This window comes from Notolepis coatsorum, assembly GCF_963971535.1.
Source record: "Notolepis coatsorum genome assembly, chromosome: 17".
Lineage (NCBI taxonomy): Eukaryota > Metazoa > Chordata > Actinopteri > Aulopiformes > Paralepididae > Notolepis > Notolepis coatsorum.
Window position 1 is genome coordinate 40,429,292 of NC_140181.1, and position 21,479 is coordinate 40,450,770.

At 42.7% G+C, this 21,479-nt stretch overlaps 1 protein-coding gene across 1 annotated transcript in view; it reads right to left on the reverse strand.

The window, feature by feature from the left end:
• Positions 1-21,479, reverse strand: part of ccdc30 (coiled-coil domain containing 30) — a 90,373-nt gene that overhangs the window by 52,619 nt on the left and 16,275 nt on the right. Inside the window, exons 7-14 of the mRNA XM_084332985.1 lie at positions 20,948-21,104; positions 10,577-10,648; positions 10,295-10,410; positions 9,452-9,582; positions 6,812-7,004; positions 5,592-5,690; positions 5,378-5,503; positions 1,315-1,452 (exon numbers count right to left, since the gene is read on the reverse strand). Of these exons, the coding sequence (XP_084189111.1) occupies positions 1,315-1,452; positions 5,378-5,503; positions 5,592-5,690; positions 6,812-7,004; positions 9,452-9,582; positions 10,295-10,410; positions 10,577-10,648; positions 20,948-21,104 (1,032 nt within the window). The remainder of the gene's footprint in view (positions 1-1,314; positions 1,453-5,377; positions 5,504-5,591; positions 5,691-6,811; positions 7,005-9,451; positions 9,583-10,294; positions 10,411-10,576; positions 10,649-20,947; positions 21,105-21,479) is intronic.

Consider the following 21,479-nt stretch of genomic DNA (forward strand, 5'->3'; position numbering starts at 1 on the left):
AAATCAGGGGTGTAAAGTACTTGAGTAATTGTACTTTGTTACAATACTTAAGTACTGTTTTGGGGGATTTGTACTTTACTCAAGTATTATTAGGTTTGTATACTTGTACTTTTACTCAATTACATTTCAGAGAAAAACTACATACTTTTTACTCCTTAAATTTTAAATGAAGACCTACAAAGTACACATGTCGCAGGTCCAACAATTTTAATTAGTATATTTGTTTCTTTGGCCGAACTAACGATAGCGTTATTAATCCTGCGGCCGCGCTTTATTTAAATACAGCCAATCAAATCCCCATCAATGGAAAATTAACCCGCCCATACCCATGCTGATTGGTCCTTGTACAAGACTAGAAAGCGGGGATCTTTGATTAAAGACCTGCTATCAGAAGAATAGACAGTCCGAAAAAAAGTTTTTACTTTTACTTTTTAGTACTCAAGTACATTTAAAAGTAGAAACTTTTTTACTTTTACTCAAGTGTGTTTTTAGCTAGATACTCTGACTTTTACTTGAGTACGATTTTGAGACAGTACCCATACTTTCACTTAAGTATAATTTCTGGGTACTTTTTACACCCCTGCCTGAAATGCAGACAAAAGATGGATAGAGATGCCAACCCTTTCAAGTCTCAATTTAGAAAAGTGATGATAAAGACCGGATGTTGTACAGTCACATTGCTGTGTGTCCAAATTGGGCCTGAACTTAGGCCCATATGATTCTCCCTTGAATGGAATAATTTAAAAAGGTGTCAGTTTCTTTTCTCCCCACTCTCTCTTACAATCTCTTTACATTGCTCATAGAATGCATCCAGACTATGTATATAAATCAGATCACAATGTGGACAGTCTGCCAGAGAGAGAGAGAGAGAAAGAAAGAAACAAGCTTAATACACATATTGGGCCTGAGGGGATTCATACAGACTCTAGTGAGGGAAACAAAAACAAAAGAACACCTGGGCTTCATCTGTCAATATTATTGTGCTCCACTTCAGACATGTGAAAAAGACATGAAAACCTTCACATAAATAACTAGAATGGAACTAGTGACTAGAGACGCAACACCTGCGCTACGGCACACGACATCCTGTAAACCCGCCTTGCAGAGAGATGCAGTATCACCAGGAAATCAATGCAGAGGTAAGATAAATAAACTATATTGAGTTCTATTATATGTCGACAATCTATTGTCTTCGTTATTCGTCATACAGGGCGCTAGTTAGCCATCCTGTCCACCTATGTTATTCATGAAGTCTTATGGGTCAGACTGGCTCTTCCACAGGATATAAAGCAATCACTAATTAATCCAACTGACCTTTTCCTCCAGAATGGCTTTTTCTCCTCTGACCTGCGTGAGGCTCTTGATGAGAGTTTTCCCTTGCTGGCATTCTGTCTGGAGACCGTTTACCTCCATCCTCAACTTCTTCAGCTCCCTCTCACCTATCTGCAAAGCCTGCAGGACATGGAGAACCAGGGAATCACCACAGACCACACAACGTAACCTAATAACTAGGGATGTTCGATATTGGCTTTTTTACCGATATCCGATATAACGATATTGTCCAACTCTTAATTTCTGATACCGATATCAACCGATACCGATATATGCAGGGTTTCCCCCCCCAAAAACACAACATTATGCATACTTTTCACAATAAATAAAATAAGAATTTGTTCTTACTTGCTTGCCTGGGTAAATGAAGGTTAAATAAATGTAAAAAAAAAAAAAAAAAAAAAAAGATTTAAACGGATACCGATAATTTTCGATATTACCGGTACATTTTAATGCCAATATTGGCCGATAATATCGGTAGGCCGATAATATCGAACATCCCTACTAATAACTATAACTACTTGTATTATATAAAACGACATCATAGATGGTATGATTGTCATGATACCACCATTTTAGCCTACAGTACTGTACTGTACTATATATGTGACCAGGTATGGACTTCAGGGTCATGTTGAGGGATCTTAATTTTTTTTTTTTTACATATTATGAAAGTACAGATTCATACCTTCAAAATAAGCCATCACTTGAACATTTTGGTGGGATACTTTGCAAGCTACTTCCTATGATTCATGGTGATTATCACAAAACGTATTCAGAGATAATAACCTTCAAGAGACGAGCAGGCTATTCTGTGACAATAGTGAAACAACTACAACACTACCCAGAAGTCATTGTAATCCATGGCCCGCCTCTTTCTAGGGCAATTAACACCTGGCAGCTTTCCAGTCTGAGGCTCTTTGTTATTACAATGAGTCTGGTGACTGGTAGTGGTAGTGAAAGGGACCCTGATAATAAACAAGAGATTAATCAAGTTTCAAGATTTTATTAGCATTTAAAATAACACGATATAAAAATAGACATGCTAAAGTCAATGTTCAATGTTCTGATGGCCTCTCCAGAAGCATTTAGATGTAAATACATGTAGTGTGGTAGTGAAAGGGTTAACCTTCTGTAGTGTGGTAGTGAAAGGTTAACCTTCTGTAGTGTGGTAGTGAAAGGGTTAACCTTCTGTAGTGTGGTAGTGAAAGGTTAACCTTCTGTTGTGTGGTAGTGAAAGGGTTAACCTTCTGTAGTGTGGTAGTGAAAGGTTAACCGTCTGTTGTGTGGTAGTGAAAGGGTTAACCTTCTGTAGTGTGGTAGTGAAAGGTTAACCTTCTGTAGTGTGGTAGTGAAAGGTTAACCTTCTGTGGTGTTGTAGTGAAAGGTTAACCTTCTGTAGTGTGGTAGTGAAAGGGTTAACCTTCTGTAGTGTGGTAGTGAAAGGTTAACCTTCTGTAGTGTGGTAGTGAAAGGGTTAACCTTCTGTAGTGTGGTAGTGAAAGGTTAACCTTCTGTAGTGTGGTAGTGAAAGGTTAACCTTCTGTGGTGTTGTAGTGAAAGGTTAACCTTCTGTAGTGTGGTAGTGAAAGGTTAACCTTCTGTAGTGTGGTAGTGAAAGGTTAACCTTCTGTGGTGTTGTAGTGAAAGGTTAACCTTCTGTTGTGTGGTAGTGAAAGGGTTAACCTTCTGTAGTGTGGTAGTGAAAGGTTAACCTTCTGTAGTGTGGTAGTGAAAGGTTAACCTTCTGTAGTGTGGTAGTGAAAGGGTTAACCTTCTGTAGTGTGGTAGTGAAAGGTTAACCTTCTGTAGTGTTGTAGTGAAAGGTTAACCTTCTGTAGTGTGGTAGTGAAAGGTTAACCTTCTGTAGTGTGGTAGTGAAAGGTTAACCTTCTGTAGTGTGGTAGTGAAAGGTTAACCTTCTGTAGTGTGGTAGTGAAAGGTTAACCTTCTGTGGTGTTGTAGTGAAAGGTTAACCTTCTGTTGTGTGGTAGTGAAAGGGTTAACCTTCTGTAGTGTGGTAGTGAAAGGTTAACCTTCTGTAGTGTGGTAGTGAAAGGGTTAACCTTCTGTAGTGTGGTAGTGAAAGGTTAACCTTCTGTAGTGTGGTAGTGACGGATAAAAAAACGGATAAATAGTTTTTTTTACCATATTTCTACACATTTCGCTGCCACATTACAAATTATGAAATCTCGACGAAATACCTCTGAATACCTCTGAAAAAAAAATTAAAGATTCAATGACTAATTCGGCCAGAAACGGCTTTGAGGCGAAGCGTTACTAAGCGCTTCTGTGTGTGGCAGTGAAAGGGTTACAACATCTCTCTTGCGTGCTGCAACAGCAGCAGCTCTTCAGCGTTCAGATTTTTATTCTGCACAAAGAAATCCGCGGTACTAAGCGCTTCTGTGTGTGGCAGTGAAAGGGTTACAACATCTCTCTTGCGTGCTGCAACAGCAGCAGCTCTTCAGCGTTCAGATTTTTATTCTGCACAAAGAAATCCGCGGTACTAAGCGCTTCTGTGTGTGGCAGTGAAAGGGTTACAACATCTCTCTTGCGTGCTGCAACAGCAGCAGCTCTTCAGCGTTCAGATTTTTATTCTGCACAAAGAAATCCGCGGTACTAAGCGCTTCTGTGTGTGGCAGTGAAAGGGTTACAACATCTCTCTTGCGTGCTGCAACAGCAGCAGCTCTTCAGCGTTCAGATTTTTATTCTGCACAAAGAAATCCGCGGTACTAAGCGCTTCTGTGTGTGGCAGTGAAAGGGTTACAACATCTCTCCAGCAGTCCAGCCTCGCGCTGCAGCTGCTGAGCACCAAGCCGCGCGATTGTACCATTTGTAACGTCGACACATCCAAGCTTTCAACAGTGTTATTTAGATGTATTTACCCATTAGGTTGGAAAAAATGCACCCTAACGAAATTCGTTCGCTCATAAAATTCTAACTGTGTTTTAATGGTTTTTAATTAAGTTAAAACATACGTTTTATAAGGGTCAAGGCCTATTTTTTTTTAATCTTTTTTTTAGACACTGCGTTACGTTGCTTATAACTTATAACATTAAGATAGTGTATTAATAGTGTGTTATTCTCTCTCTGAGAAAGGAAAGCTAAATAATGATGTCTGTGTGTTAACACCTATTAAGTACAGTACTTGGCCCCTGTGGACAGGCCCAAGCCCGCTCGTGTAGTTTTTTATCCTCAATTGAAAGAAAAATTTTGGAACTATTATAGCAATAATTACCTCATTTACAAGTTGTATTTAAGTTTGCAACTAAGGGCAAATAATGGAACAGATTAATGACAATTCAAATATGTAAAAAAAATCAACATTTCGATTTTTGGGATTTTCTGGACAGCAAGACATTAAGTCATTTCAGAGCACCTCCCCCTTTGCGGATCAAATCGGGTTTGGTCACGGCGAGTATGGTAGTATATGGAAGTATTATGGTAGTATTAGGGGTGGGGGAAAAAATCGATACGTAGTAGTATCGCGATACTTTGCGTGGCGATACTGTGTCGATACTGGGACGCCAAGTATCGATATTTAATTATTCATAAACAATTTAAAAAAAAATATTATAAAAAAAGAAATGTATAAGGAAGTTGCATTGTTCATTTCAATACCTGTAATAGTACAGTAGTCCACACACACATGTGCATTCAGTTAAGTTGGAATATGACTGTAATACAAACAGTTCAGTTTGTCAGGTACATGCAACACAGATTACAGTGTTTACATCTGTCTGCTTGAGAAAATACCATGTTCTGCAATAAAAATTATTGAAGTGAGATGAACAGACTGAACTTTATTTTATTAGATAAAACATGTTGACAGTTTTACTTTGTAGTTGAAAAAAGGTAATAAATAAAATTTGATAAAAAGAATTATATATATAAAAAAAATTCGCAATACTCAGCGTATCGCGATATATTTAGTATCGCGATACTATCTTATCGTGACGCAAGTATCGCGATAGTATCGTATCGTGAGGTCTCTGGCGATTCCCACCCCCAGGTAGTATAGTAGTATATGGTAGTATGGTCTTACCTCCTTGTCTTTCTTCAGAGCAGTCTGAGCGGTGTTGAGGTCCACCTCCAGCTGTTTCCTCCAGTCCTTCTCCTCCGTGAGACGAGCCTCCAGCAGGGCCACTCTCTCCTGGCTGCTGCCCCGCAACTGTTGAACCACAACACGTCCAGGTGACCAGAGTACTTGTTTTTCATATTCTTCACCCTATAACATTCTGAGGTGAGTATTTGCAGACCTGCTGTAAGTAGGAGTTGGTCTCTTTGCCTCCATCTCCGTCCTTCAGGAACTGCTCATGGATGCCCTGCTTCTTATGATCTGCCTCCAGGCTTTTGATCTGCAGTAACACATCATTAGGAAGACATTAGAGACCCATGTGTTTCCCAGACGTATTCATCCTGTAATAAATCCTGGAATTATAGTCTAGGTCCTAGGATTTAGGTCTAGGACAAGGATGAATGTATGTATGGGTAAACGGCTTTCATTGATTTCTCAAGCCACAATGTGACTTGATTTTTTTTTTTTGATTTGAAGTCTTTATTTCGAACATGCAATGAATACAACAAACAATAACAAAAAAGAAAAAAACAACTCAATCTGCATGTTCGAAAAGGGGTAGGAAGAAGTATACACTTATTTAATCCTACCCCTTTTCCACTACTCAAATGAGTGTACTATTTTAAACATAAAAAAAAAGAAAAAAAAAAATATATATATATATGCAAAACAAAAACTATATATGTATAAAATAAAATAAAATAGAAAACAAAATAAAAATGTAAACACCCGTGAATATCAAGTCCCTTCTTCATCCCTGTACCTTGTGAACATAATTTCCTTATACATCAGTTTGAATTGTCTCATGTTTGGACATTGCTTTAGCACCGCATTTAGACTGTTCCACAGTTTCACTCCACATATTGAGATGCAGTGTTTTCTCATGGTAGTGCGTACCTTTAGCACCTTTAAATTGTGTTCTCCCCTCAGATTATAACCCCCCTCCCTATCAAAGAACAATTCTTGAATGTTTCTTGGAAGTGCATGACTTTTTGCTTTATACATTAATTGTGCCGTTTTAAATTCCACAAGATCATTTAACTTCAATGTCTTTGACTCCAGAAACAATATGTTAGTGTGATCACGATAACCTGCAATGTGAACTATCCTTATGGCCCTTTTTTGGAGTATAAAAAGTGGTTGTAGTGTAGACTTATAATTGTTTCCCCAGACTTCAGCACAGTAAAGCACAATATGGTAAAACTAGTGAACTTGAGTCTTTGCTTTTTTTTTATTTATGATATCTATAATATTATTACTATTTCCTCTGCCTGTTTTGAGGATCTGAACCAGCAACCTTCCGGTCACAAACCCACTTCTCTAACAATAGGCTACCACCGCCCGAAAATCAATCAATCAGCACCCTTCATACAAATGTGCATAGTGAGGCCTGCTCCTCACCCTTCTGTGCAATCCCTCCAGCTCCCCGTCGTGCCGCTGCCTCTCCTCCTTAGTGGCGTTCTGCGCCTCCCCCACCAGGGCCTCCAGCTCCTCGTTCCTCTCCACCAGCTCCTCCTGCTCCCCGCGCTGCCTCTGGAGGCGCCTCTGTAACTCCCGTAACTGCACCAGTCCGTCCTCCAGCGCCTCACGACACCTGGACCCAGAGACAGACTTCTCTAAGCCCCAAACGGATGGCATATGGAGCATTGCATCCATTGTGAACTGAAAATGGCCTTTTCCGGTGTGTTGCATTGTTTTTACAGAATGACGGGTTGTTGCAACATTGAGAACATGTTAAATACTGTATGTGCATTGTGCCTTTTCTGCAGTTCAGCTGTGACAAGAACCCTCACTCGTAATTCTTCTCTTTTCGACCTAAAGTTAAACCTAAAATATGTTTCGGACAACAATTTTAACAACAAGATTGCTATACATTTACATTTAGTTATTTAGCTGACGCTTTCATCCAAAGCGATTTACAAGTTCTGTACGACAAGGCAGCAGGAAGGGTACAACTCTTTCAGCTGAGTAACAATGTTCATCAAACAGTGTTGAAACTTGGGTTCTGCAGTGTGCATAGTAGTAGAGACATATTAGTAGTAGGTAGTAATATAGACAAGGACGATTAATTAGTGGAAGAGTGCATGATATAGAAGACAGTAAGAAGGTTAGGTATTATTATATATTTGTTTCATTCCTTCATTTCAGATGTTGATTGAAGAAGTGTGTTTTTAGTCGACGGCGAAAGATTGGTCGTGTTTCGGCTGTCTTAACTGTGGTGGGAAGTTTGTTCCACCATTGTGGAGCAAGGACAGAGAATAGGCGGCTTCTCTTTGATGACCCTCTCGGAGCTCGGATAGGAGTGGGTCTGAGGCGGCGAGAATATGTAGAGGGGAGGGGTCTTGAGGGAGTGTAGTTGGAGACCATTGACCGGAGGTAGGTGGGAGCTGTTCCCTTCGCTGTGCGATATGCCAGGTCGAGGACCTTGAAGCGGATTTGTGAGGCGATGCAGCTCTCTAAGGAGTGGGGTAACATGGGCTGACTTTGGTAGGCTGGAGATCAGGCGGCCGCTGCGTTCTGAATGAGTTGAAGTGGCTTGGTGGCGGTGCTCTCCACTGTGATGGAAAAGTCGGTCAACGGGGAGGATTTGGCAGGCAGGTGAAGCAACTCTGTTTTGCTTAGGTTCAGTTTGAGGGGGTTGGTCGTCATCCAGGCCGAGATGTAGGCAGGCCAAGATCAGCTGAGAGACATGGATATCTGAGACGTGATAATGTTACACAGAGATTTGGTGTAGAGGGAGAAGAGGGGGGGTCCAAGGACCGAGCCCTGGGGGACACCGGTCTGAAGGGGGCGGGGGCCGACAGGCTCTTCTCCATGATACTTGGTAGGAACAGTCGTCAACATGCCAGCACAAAGCCTACCACTCCCATTCCTGCGAGAGATGCAAGTGGGATCTGATGGTTTACTGTGTCGAAGGCTGCCGACAGGTCCAGGAGAATCAGGACGCAGAAGGAGAGACAATTCGCTCTTGCTAGGTGAAGAGCCTCTGTGACTGCTATGAGGGCCGTCTCTGTGGAGTGACCAGTCCTGAAGCCCGACTGATTAGGGTCTAGGAGGTCATTCTGTAATAGATAATCAGTGATACAGCATGTTCAAGTGATTTAGAAAGGAAGGCAAGCAGAGAGACAGGGCTTTCTTAACTGTTATGTATGGCAGTGGGGTTCATGGTTGTTTTTTTATGAGCGGTGTGACTCTGGCTTGTTTTAGGGAGGTGGGAACCACCCCTGAGTTAAGGGAGGAGTTGATGGTTGCAGTTACAAATGGGAGGATGTCTGGTGCTATGGTCTGGAGGAGTGGGGAGTGTATCGGGTCCAGCTGGCATGTAGTGGGACGGTTCGACGTTACCAGTGCCAACGCTTCGGCATCTCATGGGAGAGAAAGATGACTGGGAGATTAAAAGATGAGGCTCTTCATTCAGCATTTGGAATGGATGGGGGTTGGGAGAAGCAGCTGCGGATGTTCTCCATTTTCTCCTCAAAGAATACTGCAAAGTCTTCAGCAGAGAGAGAGGAGGGGGGGTGGAGGGGGAGTGAGGAGGGAGATGTGATGGTGATGTGCAGTTTGCGGAGGTTCTTAGCCGAGGCCTCGATCTTATGGTGAAAAAAAGAAACAAGTAGTAATGTTTTTGGAGAAGGCAAACAAGAGGTTGTGATAGGTAGTGATGTTACCAGTGAGGCTATGCTATTGGTGGATATTTTATATTTGATCTGCAACATCTAGTCTGAAAGTTTGATCTTCATTCGACGGTACAGTCTTGTGCACTACTGCTAGATGTGCGGCTCACTCATTACAGGCACAGAAACAGCCCGTTGAGAAGGGGTATAGAAGCTGTTTTTGAATGGGTTTTTTTCCTCAGCAAAAAACTTCAAAGACATGTTTAGGGGACCTGAAAGACCTATATTAACTTGTTGAAAAGGACCAAAATATGTCCCTTTTAATTCTCCTAATATACTTTTTACGGTAACAGAACCTGCATCAGTAACTGATTATCATTATTTCCATTTATCGTACGTTGCAGCAGGGGGTGTGGCTACTGTATACCGTTTATGGATGTGATCTTTGTCTTCAACTGACAAGGCAGTCAGGTTGTTCTGGGGATCACCTCCATCTCCCTTCTGCTTTAGGTCCTCTTCCTTCATCAGAACTGCTCCGTCAGGGTCACTCTTTGCCACCTGGGGAAGTAGAGGCTGAAAATTAGGCTGAATGAGTTGTTTATATACACATTATTCCAGATACCAACTAATAAAAGGGCTTAATGGGGAGAAGTCTTTTATATATACATCTTCCATGTCTTGATCACAAATATCCCTATATACGTGAGCAAAAAGAACATTCAGAATATTACCATGGAAATAGAAATGAAAGGTGCTATAGATAACATTCAGCCACTAGAGCACCAGCATGTAATTTACCCAATCAGGTGCATTCCAGGTGGGGAAATGGGAGGTAGAGAGGGGATACATGCACACAACATGTAAACAAGAACATTCATTTTTATTTTATTTTTTAATTATAAATTCATTAACCAATCATTGTCTGGCGGGAAAAGCAATAATTTTATTCTGCACCTTTCTAAAATCTCAGTGGATATTATCTGTGGATTTATTATTATTTTGTAAATGATTATTCTACATACAAATGTTATCTATAGCACCTTTAAAACAGACTGCAAAAACCCAAGAGTAAACAGAATAAAAGGGGTTTACATCTCTCAGTATCATGGCTAATATTGGCATATCCCAGTTATCCTTTTCAGGTTTCTTAAAGTAGGGGTAAACAGGATATTCTGTACAACATCAGAATAATATTGTGCGTATTTATCACTTCAGTGTCACCATAACAATGTTAAGACATAGTTTGTGAATATTTATAGTAGATTCTAACCATCTCCAGGAGATGTTTCTTCTCAGAGTCCAAGGATCGTACTCTCTCTCGGAGAACTCTGATCTCCCCGTCCAGCCTCTCGTTCTGCTCTCTGGCCCTCTGCAGCTCCACCATATCTGGAGAAAGACAACAGCACAGGCACTGCTAAATTAAAAACCTGATTGTTTTACCTTACACAAACAAAGAAGTGTGCTTTTGTACATTCTTGACAGGGTTGATTAAGACTATTTGAACATGCGCTCAGAAGGCACATTATTGAGGGATCAAACATGTCGTTCTCACCACAGTGTTTCAGTTTGTCCACCTCTCTCCTCAGGTTCTCCACCTCTTGGCCCGTTCGCTCCAGCTCAGGTCCTGAGATTGGAATACGTCATAGAAAAGCATCAGACATTTGATGAGTTTTGGATACACCCGACATCTGGTGACAGTGTTTTGATACATTTAGATTTGATACAATGTAGTATTACTACTGAATGGCTGGCTAACACTACAGTAGCTAAGCTACAAAGCTGCTTTACGTTTAACCATGTAGTCCGGTTGTTCTGCATCACAGAGCAGCCATCGGAATAACAGACACAGCTGTAGCTCTTTGTGTGTTTGAGGTAAACCACAAGCATGTGTCGAGGGATCTGGGTAAATGTATTCAGACGTTGTGCAAAGTGCAAACCCAACTGAACTGAAGAACATAGCAGCCGTGGTTTCATTAATGTGAAAGAACAATGTGGTCTACTATTATCCAAGAAGGAAAAGGTGTCCCAGGGACCTATAATAATAGGAAGTGTGCTGAATTTGACAGAAATAAAGGCAAAATATGCAAATAGGCATGTTCCGTTACAACAAAATATGTAAGGCCACAAGGTTATGCATTTAGTTTTCCATTTTTGTAAGAAATGCATTATCTGTGTCACTTGAACAGATATATTGGTAAAATGCTAATACAGTATATCAGCCAATAATATCAGATAATTCATGTATATGTCTAGCCCTAGTAGGAACTGACTCTTTAAATATTTTACATTTAGTCATTTGTTTTTGCTGACACTTATATCCTAAGTGACTTACAAATTGTGTACAACAAGTCAGCAAGAGGGGTACACCTCTGGCAGCTAAGGGTACATGGTATTGTTTGTCTAGCAGTGTCAAACCTGAGTGCTACACTGCAGTGCATAGTTGTATAGACATCAGTGGCGAATATTCATGGAAGCCAAGGGAAGCCAAGCTTCCCCAAAAATATGAACAGTAAAAAAAATAAAAAATCTAAATAAAAAATTTAAATTTTTTTATAGTTTACAATAATAAAAAAAATCATTATTTTTCATCTGTGTTATAATCATTTTCTCCCTAACACTGTCACTGTCTGTGGCCCATACTCACTGACTCAGTCTGCAGTCTTCTGCCAGCCTGGAGGCTCACGAGGTAAAGCTGGGAAGGAGGTCAGGACGCTAGGCAGTTTTTTTTGGTTTGCAAACATAGGCTACGGAAAAAAAATCACGCACCCAGCTTGGTTAGAACTAGGTAGCGTGATTTTTTTCCGTATGTGTGTGTGCGAGGACGCTTCGCGTCTGGCCATAAGTGGCCAATCAAATCACGTTAAAAGCAAACGTGACCAAACGGCTTCGCCTTTGGAATATGCAATGAAGCATTAGCACTTTATTAGCAACTTATTTTTCGCCGGCGGGACATTTACTGAGGACCAGCACAGCACACCACTGTGGATATTATGATTTAACAAATCTATCTGTCCAGGAGGAGGACCACATTATTGGCCAAGTAAGCAGCCTAAGCAGTTTCTAACTAACGTTATCAGGCTAGCTTGGATGCTAACTACTAACGTTATCAGGCTAGCTTGGATGCTAACTACTAACATTATCAGGCTAGCTTGGATGCTAACTAACGTAACCAAGCTAGCTTGGTTGTAGCCCCTTTCGTGACTGCGATGCAAGCCAGTCACTTATTCCTCCGTAGTAGCCAGGTTAATTTGCACCACCAAGTACTGCTTAAAAGCTAGCGGTGGGTCCAAAATATATCAGATATAAATTTCAAGCGTTCCATTAGGGTTTCACACACACAAGCGGCAGGGTTTGAAAGTTCGGCGTTGCTAGTAAACATTTTAAATCATTTTTATAAACGAGTAAAAAAAATCACTGAGCTATCACTAAAATGGCTGCTTCCGCATTTTACAGTAGGAGCGCTGTGATTGCTGGGCGCACCAGACACGTGACAATCACAGCACGTAAGTTTCACCACGGACATATGTACCTGTGATGTTTGTTTGGTTTATTTAATTCTTTTTGAGGCGTGCTGTCCTATAAATGCCAAGTAATAGTTGTTTCATGGACCAAGACCACAACAGTCTCCTCTCCTATAGCGTCAAATGTTTTATCTGCTGACAAAGCACAATACCTGTTGGTTTTTAGTTCACTCATTGTTCAGGGAAACACATTGTTAATGACATTGACGGATTGTGAATCAAATTATATTTATTTGGAAAAATAAATATAGTCACTTTATTTGAAGAGTCCAAACTGTTCTCTTGGCTTTGTTTTGTTCATAGTAGTAACGCCGCAGAGCCATACTGTACATGTTGACTGCTTGGTTTGACTGGCCGCCGAGCCATACTGTACATGGTGACTGCTTGGTTTGACTGTCCGCCGAGCCATACTGTACATGGTGACTGCTTGGCTTAAATATTTAAAAAAATATAATAATAAAAAAAAATTAAAAGAAAGTTTTAATAACTTTTTTTTGGCATCCTCTGTTATTTTACCCACGCGACGCCACTGATAGACATATCAGCATAGTGGGTAGTAGTATAGGTATAGTACATAGTAGGGGTGTAACGATGCATCGAAATGCATCGATCCTAATGTGACGATTCAACTGCATCGATTTGAAAATGTTAGAATCGATTATAATCGAAATAAATAAAAAATTAAAATTAAAATGTTGTGTGTATTGTTTTTATTTACCTATAGTCCATTCATGCTGAGTGAATCAGTTCCCCCAGCCACATTTGTGTATACATTTTTTTTGGGGGAATTAACCAATAGAAAATGACTGGGCATGGGGGCGCGGGACTTGTTGAGGTAAGGTCCAATTTTTTTTTTTTACATATTGTGAAAGTACAGATTCATACCTTAAAAATAAGCCATCACTTGAACATTTTGGTGGGATATTTTTCAAGCTACATCCTATGAATCATGGAGATATCAGTAAACGCATTCAGAGATGAATGGTCTTCGAACTTGTGGAGAGGTTCACACCTGTGATTTAATCAACTACAACCCTACCCAGAATGCATTGTATTCCATGGCCCCCCTCTCTCTGGGGACATTAACACCTTGCATCAGGCTCTTTTGTTATGGCAATGACTCTGTCTTGTGGCAAGTTGTTGTGGCAGTTGAAGTATTTGCCTTGTAAGTCTAAAAGCTAAATGACTAAATGTAAATGTATTATAAGGAAAGGTTAACCTTCTGTAGTGTGGTAGTGAAAGGGTTAACCGTCTGTAGTGTGGTAGTGAAAGGTTTGTTGGAAGCCTCACATAAGCCATGTAATGTTGGGGGTCAAGGTATTGGCTGAAGGAAAGGCTACATCAATAAGCATTTAGATGTTTAGATTTAAAGGTTAACCTTCTGTAGTGTGGCAGTGAAAGGGTTAACCTTATGTAGCTGTGAGAGAATTGTTGAATAGATACACAAATGTTCTAGAATGTTTGATTATGACATCATACTGTGACATCACAAATGTTTTCGGGCATTCATAACATTATTTTCTACGATGAATTGAAAATGGGGGATCCTGATGTAAACAAGATGAAAGTCTTTCTCTGGTCTGCATCCCCTTAACAATTGTGTGTATTGAGCTGTACTGTATTGTACCACCCATTCTGCAATCTGTTAATAAAGTTTTCAATCAATCAATCAAGTTAACCTTCTGTAGTGTGGCAGTGAAAGGGTTAACCTTCTGTAGTGTGGTAGTGAAAGGTTAACCTTCTGTAGTGTGGCAGTGAAAGGGTTAACCTTCTGTAGTGTGGCAGTGAAAGGGTTAACCTTCTGTAGTGTGGTAGTGAAAGGTTAACCTTCTGTTAACTCACTAAACCTCACAAACACCAGCAAGGAAAGGCTGCATCAAAATAACTGTTTTGTTTCGTAGCTGCGTTTCTGCCACTCTTCACAAGCAAAGAGACTGTTTCCATTCCGTGAAAACCCGCCCTACTCTGCTCTGATTCGCAGACTGTGGGTGGGGGGGGAGAAACGCTGAATGTGATTGGATCAGAGTAGCCAGACAGACAGGCAGAGCAGCCAGCCGGACAGTGGAGCACTGAGAGAGAGGAAACAGCCAATAGTATGCAGCTGCAGCAATTCAGAACCCAGCGGGCTGAGGACCCGGCGGGCTGAGGACCCGGCGGGTTGAGGACCCTCGCTTCCATTGGCTGATTTGCTGAGGACCCTCGCTTCCATTGGCTGATTTGATTTGGGTCACGTGACCGTCCCACCCAATGGCTGAATTGGAGTGTTGCACTGCGGGCATTGGCTGATTTGGGAATCAGACTCCTGGTGGTGGAGGGGTGCGGCTACGACGCGCTGACGAAGAGCGGGCTTCCGGTCACCGCACGTCTCGTCCTCTACAGGGGGGGAGGGGGGTGGATACTGGGGGGGAGGGGGGTGTACGCATTAAACCCATGTCGATTCGCCATATGATTGGCTTATTAAACTGTTATTAGGCTTTTATGTAGCCTATAAAATCAGACTCCTGGTGGTGGAGGGGGGCGGCTACGACGCGCTGACGAAGAGCAGGCTTCCGGTCACCGCACGTCTCGTCCAGTCGTCCTCTACAGGGGGGGAGGGGGGTGGATACTGGGGGGGAGGGGGGTGTACGCATTAAACCCATGTCGATTCGCCATATGATTGGCTTATTAAACTGTTCTTAGGCTTTTTTTTTTTTTTGCAATAAATTCACTCGAATGAAATTCGTTCGCTCATCAAATTCGTGACATTCTAAATGTGTTTTAATGTTGTTTAATTTAATGACAATACACCCGCGCGGACTCGCGTTTTTTTAATCTTTTTTTATATGGACAGGACACTGCGTTTGTTGCGTTGCTATAACTTATAACATTAAGATAAAGTGTATAAACATTGTTCTTCTCCCTGCTAAGAAAGGAGAGCGTTTGGCTGTGTGTGTTTCAACACCTCTTAAGTACCTGTTAAGCTGACAGACCCACACCGTAAATACCCTCGCCTGTAGTTTTTCCACAGTATTGAGAGACAATACTGTCGAACTATATAACAATAATTACCTCATTTACAAGTTGTATTTAAGTTTGCAAATAAGGGCAAATAAGGAAACACATTATTGACATTTCAAAGATGTAAAAAAAAAAACAGATTTCGATTTTTTCGATTTTCTGAAGAGCAAGACAATTGTTCCTTTTCTGGCACTTGTTTCTCACCGGATCAAATCGGGTTTGGTCACGTCGAGTCACATGTATCTAATCGAATTGAATTGAATCGTGGTCAAATGAAGAGATTTCATGATGCATTGAATCGTTGGCTGAAGAATCGTAATCGAATTTAATCGTTGTGAGGTCGCATCGTTACACCCCTAGTAGATAGTAGTATAGACATATCAGCATTGTGGGTAGTAGTATAGGTATAGACATAGTAGCATAGTAGGTTAGTAAAATGGTTTGATGAGATTGTCACAAACATGTCATTGCAGCTCCCTCTGTACAGAAGGAAGATGTTTGTTAGCAGTTTGTAGAGACTCATATGAAGGACGGGGGAATTGCTAGAGACCATTTTCTTTGTATCAGATAATTTTTCCCTGCGATCGCAGCATGTGTCTGTGTGTGTGTGGGCCGTGTCCCGTTGGTTGCGATTTAAAAGATTATCTGTTTTTTGCATCAATCAATCAATCAGATTTATTTATATAGCACATTTCACATGACGCGTGTCAACCAAAGTGCTGTACAGAGGGTAGATACACAAGATACATATAGACAACAATCACACTCTGCATCACACGTTTTATGGGAGGGCACACAGGCAAACACATAGAAAAACAGGGCTTGAGTCAGTGAACGGGAAAGGCTAGTAGGTAGAAGTGGGTTTTGAGCATCGATTTGAAGGCATCTATCGAGGGGGCGAGCCTAATGGAGGTGGGGATGCTGTTCCACAGTTCAGGGGCTGCGATAGCAAAGGCACGGCCCCCCCTGAGCTTGAGGTTAGACCTCCGGACTGTCAGGAGCCTCTGATCGGCTGACCTGAGGGACCTGGTGTTGGAATAGGGGGATAGGAGGTCTGAGATGTAGGAGGGGGTGTGACCATTAAGGGCTTTAAAAACAAATAGGAGAACCTTAAAATCTATCCTGTAGCGTACTGGGAGACAATGAAGGGAGGCAAGGACAGGGGTGATGTGGTCTCTCTTGCGGGTTCCGGTCAACAGTCTGGCAGCAGCGTTTTGTACCAGTTGTAAGCGGGACAGGGAAGACTGGTTAATGCCTATATAGAGGGAGTTGCAGTAGTCTAATCTAGATGAAATGAAGGCGTGGATGACTCTCTGAGGGTCTGCAGGGGAGAGAAGGGCTTTGAGTTTGGCAATGGTGCGTAGTTGGAAAAAACATGCCTTTACCACTGAGTTCACTTGTCTGTCAAATTTAAATTGTGGATCAAAAATGACACCTAGGTTCTTGACATACGGCTTGACCAGGGAGGACAGGTTGCCAAGGCTGTTGGTAAGGGTGGTGACAGCGTCTGGGGGACCGAAGAGGATTATTTCGGATTTGTTTTGATTTAGTTGTAGAGAGTTTTGTGCCATCCAACATTTAACATCATCCAGGCAGGATATGAGACTGTTAAGTAGAGACTGGTTGTTGGGTTTCAGGGAAACATAAAGCTGTGTGTCGTCAGCATAACAGTGAAAAGAGATGTTGTGCTTCTGAATGATTGGACCAAGGGGTAGCATGTAAAGGGAGAACAGGATCGGGCCAAGGATGGACCCTTGTGGGACCCCACAGGAGAGGGAGGTTGAGGGGGAGGAGCAGTTGGCGATGTTGACAGCAAAACTTCTATTTGTGAGATAGGAGGAGAACCATGCTAGTGCAGTGTCACTGACACCAACCCCATGTTGGAGACGATCTAATAAAATGGTGTGATCAACAGTGTCGAAAGCTGCACTGAGGTCAAGCAGCATTAAAATAGAGCAGTCACGGTTGTCAGCGGCGAGGAGTAGGTCATTTGACACTTTAAGGAGGGCTGATTCTGTGCTATGGCCAGTCCTGAACCCTGCTCAATCTTGAGTATAAATAAAGGCCTTCGGTCAGGGAGCAGATGCTGGATAGTTACTCTTTACATCTCTCACTGTGGCTCCTGCAGACCTCTCACTATTTACAGTACATCTCCTCTGTTCTATATAGAGACAGCTCTAAATAATAAGAATATAATTTCTTCAGAATTAAAAGCATTATGGAGCATGATTGCCACAAAATGAGCAGGCATTCATAGTGAATCTGCTTTGTGTAAAGGAAACGAGTGTAGATTGTTTTAAATAAAACTCTGAATTTGGGTTTGTGATCATTATTAGTTCAAACACACAGAGAATAACATATCCTCAGCAGCAGTCTAAGAGGGGAGACTAGGGAAGAACATATCCTCAGCAGCAGTCTAAGAGGGGAGACTAGGGAAGAACATATCCTGAGCAGCAGTCTAAGAGGGGAGACTAGGGAAGAACATATCCTGAGCAGCAGTCTAAGAGGGGAGACTAGGGAAGAACATATCCTGAGCAGCAGTCTAAGAGGGGAGACTAGGGAAGAACATAACCTGAGCAGCAGTCTAAGAGGGGAGACTAGGGAAGAACATATCCTGAGCAGCAGTCTAAGAGGGGAGACTAGGGAAGAACATATCCTGAGCAGCAGTCTAAGAGGGGAGACTAGGGAAGAACATAACCTGAGCAGCAGTCTAAGAGGGGAGACTAGGGAAGAACATATCTTGAGCAGCAGTCTAAGAGGGGAGACTAGGGAAGAACATATCCTGAGCAGCAGTCTAAGAGGGGAGACTAGGGAAGAACATATCCTCAGCAGCAGTCTAAGAGGGGAGACTAGGGAAGAACATATCCTCAGCAGCAGTCTAAGAGGGGAGACTAGGGAAGAACATATCCTGAGCAGCAGTCTAAGAGGGGAGACTAGGGAAGAACATAACCTGAGCAGCAGTCTAAGAGGGGAGACTAGGGAAGAACATATCCTGAGCAGCAGTCTAAGAGGGGAGACTAGGGAAGAACATATCCTGAGCAGCAGTCTAAGAGGGGAGACTAGGGAAGAACATAACCTGAGCAGCAGTCTAAGAGGGGAGACTAGGGAAGAACATATCTTGAGCAGCAGTCTAAGAGGGGAGACTAGGGAAGAACATAACCTGAGCAGCAGTCTAAGAGGGGAGACTAGGGAAGAACATATCTTGAGCAGCAGTCTAAGAGGGGAGACTAGGGAAGAACATAACCTGAGCAGCAGTCTAAGAGGGGAGACTAGGGAAGAACATAACCTGAGCAGCAGTCTAAGAGGGGAGACTAGGGAAGAACATATCCTGAGCAGCAGTGTAAGAGGGGAGACTAGGGAAGAACATATCCTGAGCAGCAGTCTAAGAGGGGAGACTAGGGAAGAACATATCCTGAGCAGCAGTCTAAGAGGGGAGACTAGGGAAGAACATATCCTGAGCAGCAGTGTAAGAGGGGAGACTAGGGAAGAACATAACCTGAGCAGCAGTCTAAGAGGGGAGACTAGGGAAGAACATAACCTGAGCAGCAGTCTAAGAGGGGAGACTAGGGAAGAACATATCCTGAGCAGCAGTGTAAGAGGGGAGACTAGGGAAGAACATATCCTGAGCAGCAGTCTAAGAGGGGAGACTAGGGAAGAACATATCCTGAGCAGCAGTCTAAGAGGGGAGACTAGGGAAGAACATATCATGAGCAGCAGTCTAAGAGGGGAGACTAGGGAAGAACATAACCTGAGCAGCAGTCTAAGAGGGGAGACTAGGGAAGAACATATCCCGAGCAGCAGTCTAAGAGGGGAGACTAGGGAAGAACATATCCTCAGCAGCAGTCTAAGAGGGGAGACTAGTGAAGAACATATCATGAGCAGCAGTCTAAGAGGGGAGACTAGGGAAGAACATAACCTGAGCAGCAGTCTAAGAGGGGAGACTAGGGAAGAACATAACCTGAGCAGCAGTCTAAGAGGGGAGACTAGGGAAGAACATAACCTGAGCAGCAGTTTAAGAGGGGAGACTAGGGAAGAACATATCCTGAGCAGCAGTGTAAGAGGGGAGACTAGGGAAGAATATATCCTCAGCAGCAGTCTAAGAGGGGAGACTAGGGACAGCAGCACTGTGGACATAAAAATAGAATCTGTAATGCCGTCAAACAGCGACCTCTATACCCTCTCGTCTCTTGGTATTGTGCTTTGTATACATGTTTTGTTATGGTCTGATGGTCTCAACGCAAAAATACACAATGAACTGACCTGATGGCAGGTTGCAGGGAGCTCTCAATGGTCCTGATTGCAAAGGATATGTGTGGACAGCACTGGTCATGATGTTAGCATTTTCCAAAAGCTCAGTTCTAGCTCCATTTCACCCGTCCACACGTATACAGGCAAGACTGAGGTTTTTTTGTTTTTTTTCACCCTGGACGGCATTTTTGAACAGCTCAGTTTTCAGTGACCTAAAACTCTTCTTTCTGCTGTTTTCGCGTGGACAGGAGGCCAAAATGCAGAGAAAATACTATGTTTTCAGAAATATCTGTATATGTGTGGACAGGGCCTAAGGTGGGTGTCTCACCTTTGTGTGGTCATGGCACAAGCCAGAGTTAAGATTGTGTTCTCAGGGCAATAATTGATATTGCGAGTTTGTGGGTCCGTTCTCTGTATTTTGTTAAAAAAAGTTCACCTTGTCCAGTCTTATTCGGCAGCGTGGCTACATGAGTAGAGCTCCGGACTCATGATCGGAAGATCACCTGTTCGAGCCCCGGTCAAGGCTGCTGTCGGAAAGTGGTGTTGTTGTCCAGCAGGGGGCACTCTGTCCTCTGGACTTGTCAGTAACAATTCCCCTGAATTCGGTCATTAAAGAACCCAGGAGGCCTATCGTAAAGAGTAGGGGGCTCCCCAACGTTCCTGGCCAAATTCCCAATCAGGTCTCTGACATCAAGGCCACCTAATCATCCCTTCCCCTTAATTGGCTGATATCAATCCCTGTCTCCCGAGCCGTTCAGCCATTGTGTAGTGTGATGTGTGCCGGGTGCCAGTGTATGGTAGCCATTGAGCCTGCGTAGCCCAAGGTTGGGTGCTACCAGTGGTGGTGAAGGAGGCAATTTCCACCCTACATTGTAAAGCGCTTTGAGTGTCTAGAAAAGCGCTATATAAATGCAGTCATTATTATTATTATTATGAAGCTGGCAAAAGAGTGACCAGAGAGTGGATTAGCCATGGACTACAATGTATCAAAGCAACACAAGAGAACAAAGGTTTAATGCCAAGCAATCAGATGATGATGGGTGTTTCCAGCATGAAAGGTTGTTCAGTTTATAAAGCATTGTATGCACTTGCACATTACCATTACATTTTCAATTCTGTGCCCAGTTTCCGGGTCAGTACAGTGTTCTGGAACATACCGCTGAATCCTTGGTGGTTCTTCCTGGCAGCGTCCAGCTCACTGGTGAGTCTCCGGATGTCCTGGTGGGCCATGGACAGCCTCCTGGACGCCTCCTCCAGGTCCTGCTCCAGCTGCTGGCGCTCCCCTCGCTCCCTGGTGATCTTCTCACTGTGGACCTGAAGAGACAAGAGTCAGTTCACTGGGTTTAACAGTAACAGCAGTAGAAGAGACTGGTGTTGAGTGACACAGATCAGGTAACATGCTGTTGCAGGGAACATGCGTGACTGAAATCTGTCATTTACCACTACTTCGATTTGCCATCATTTTGGGCCTGAGAGGGAAAGGGGGAGAGGGAGCAAAAGAGGGAGGGGCAATAAAAGGACAAGACACCATATTCCCACATGGCAGTATTAGGACACACCTGAGAGAACCACTGTGGAGTGACAAGCATGCTGCTGCCAGAAACATGCATACACAGCTCCTCGGTTTGCAGTTTGTTTGACAGTAGCACATTCCTAGACGTGTTAGTGAGACTGCTGGCTTGAGAAACA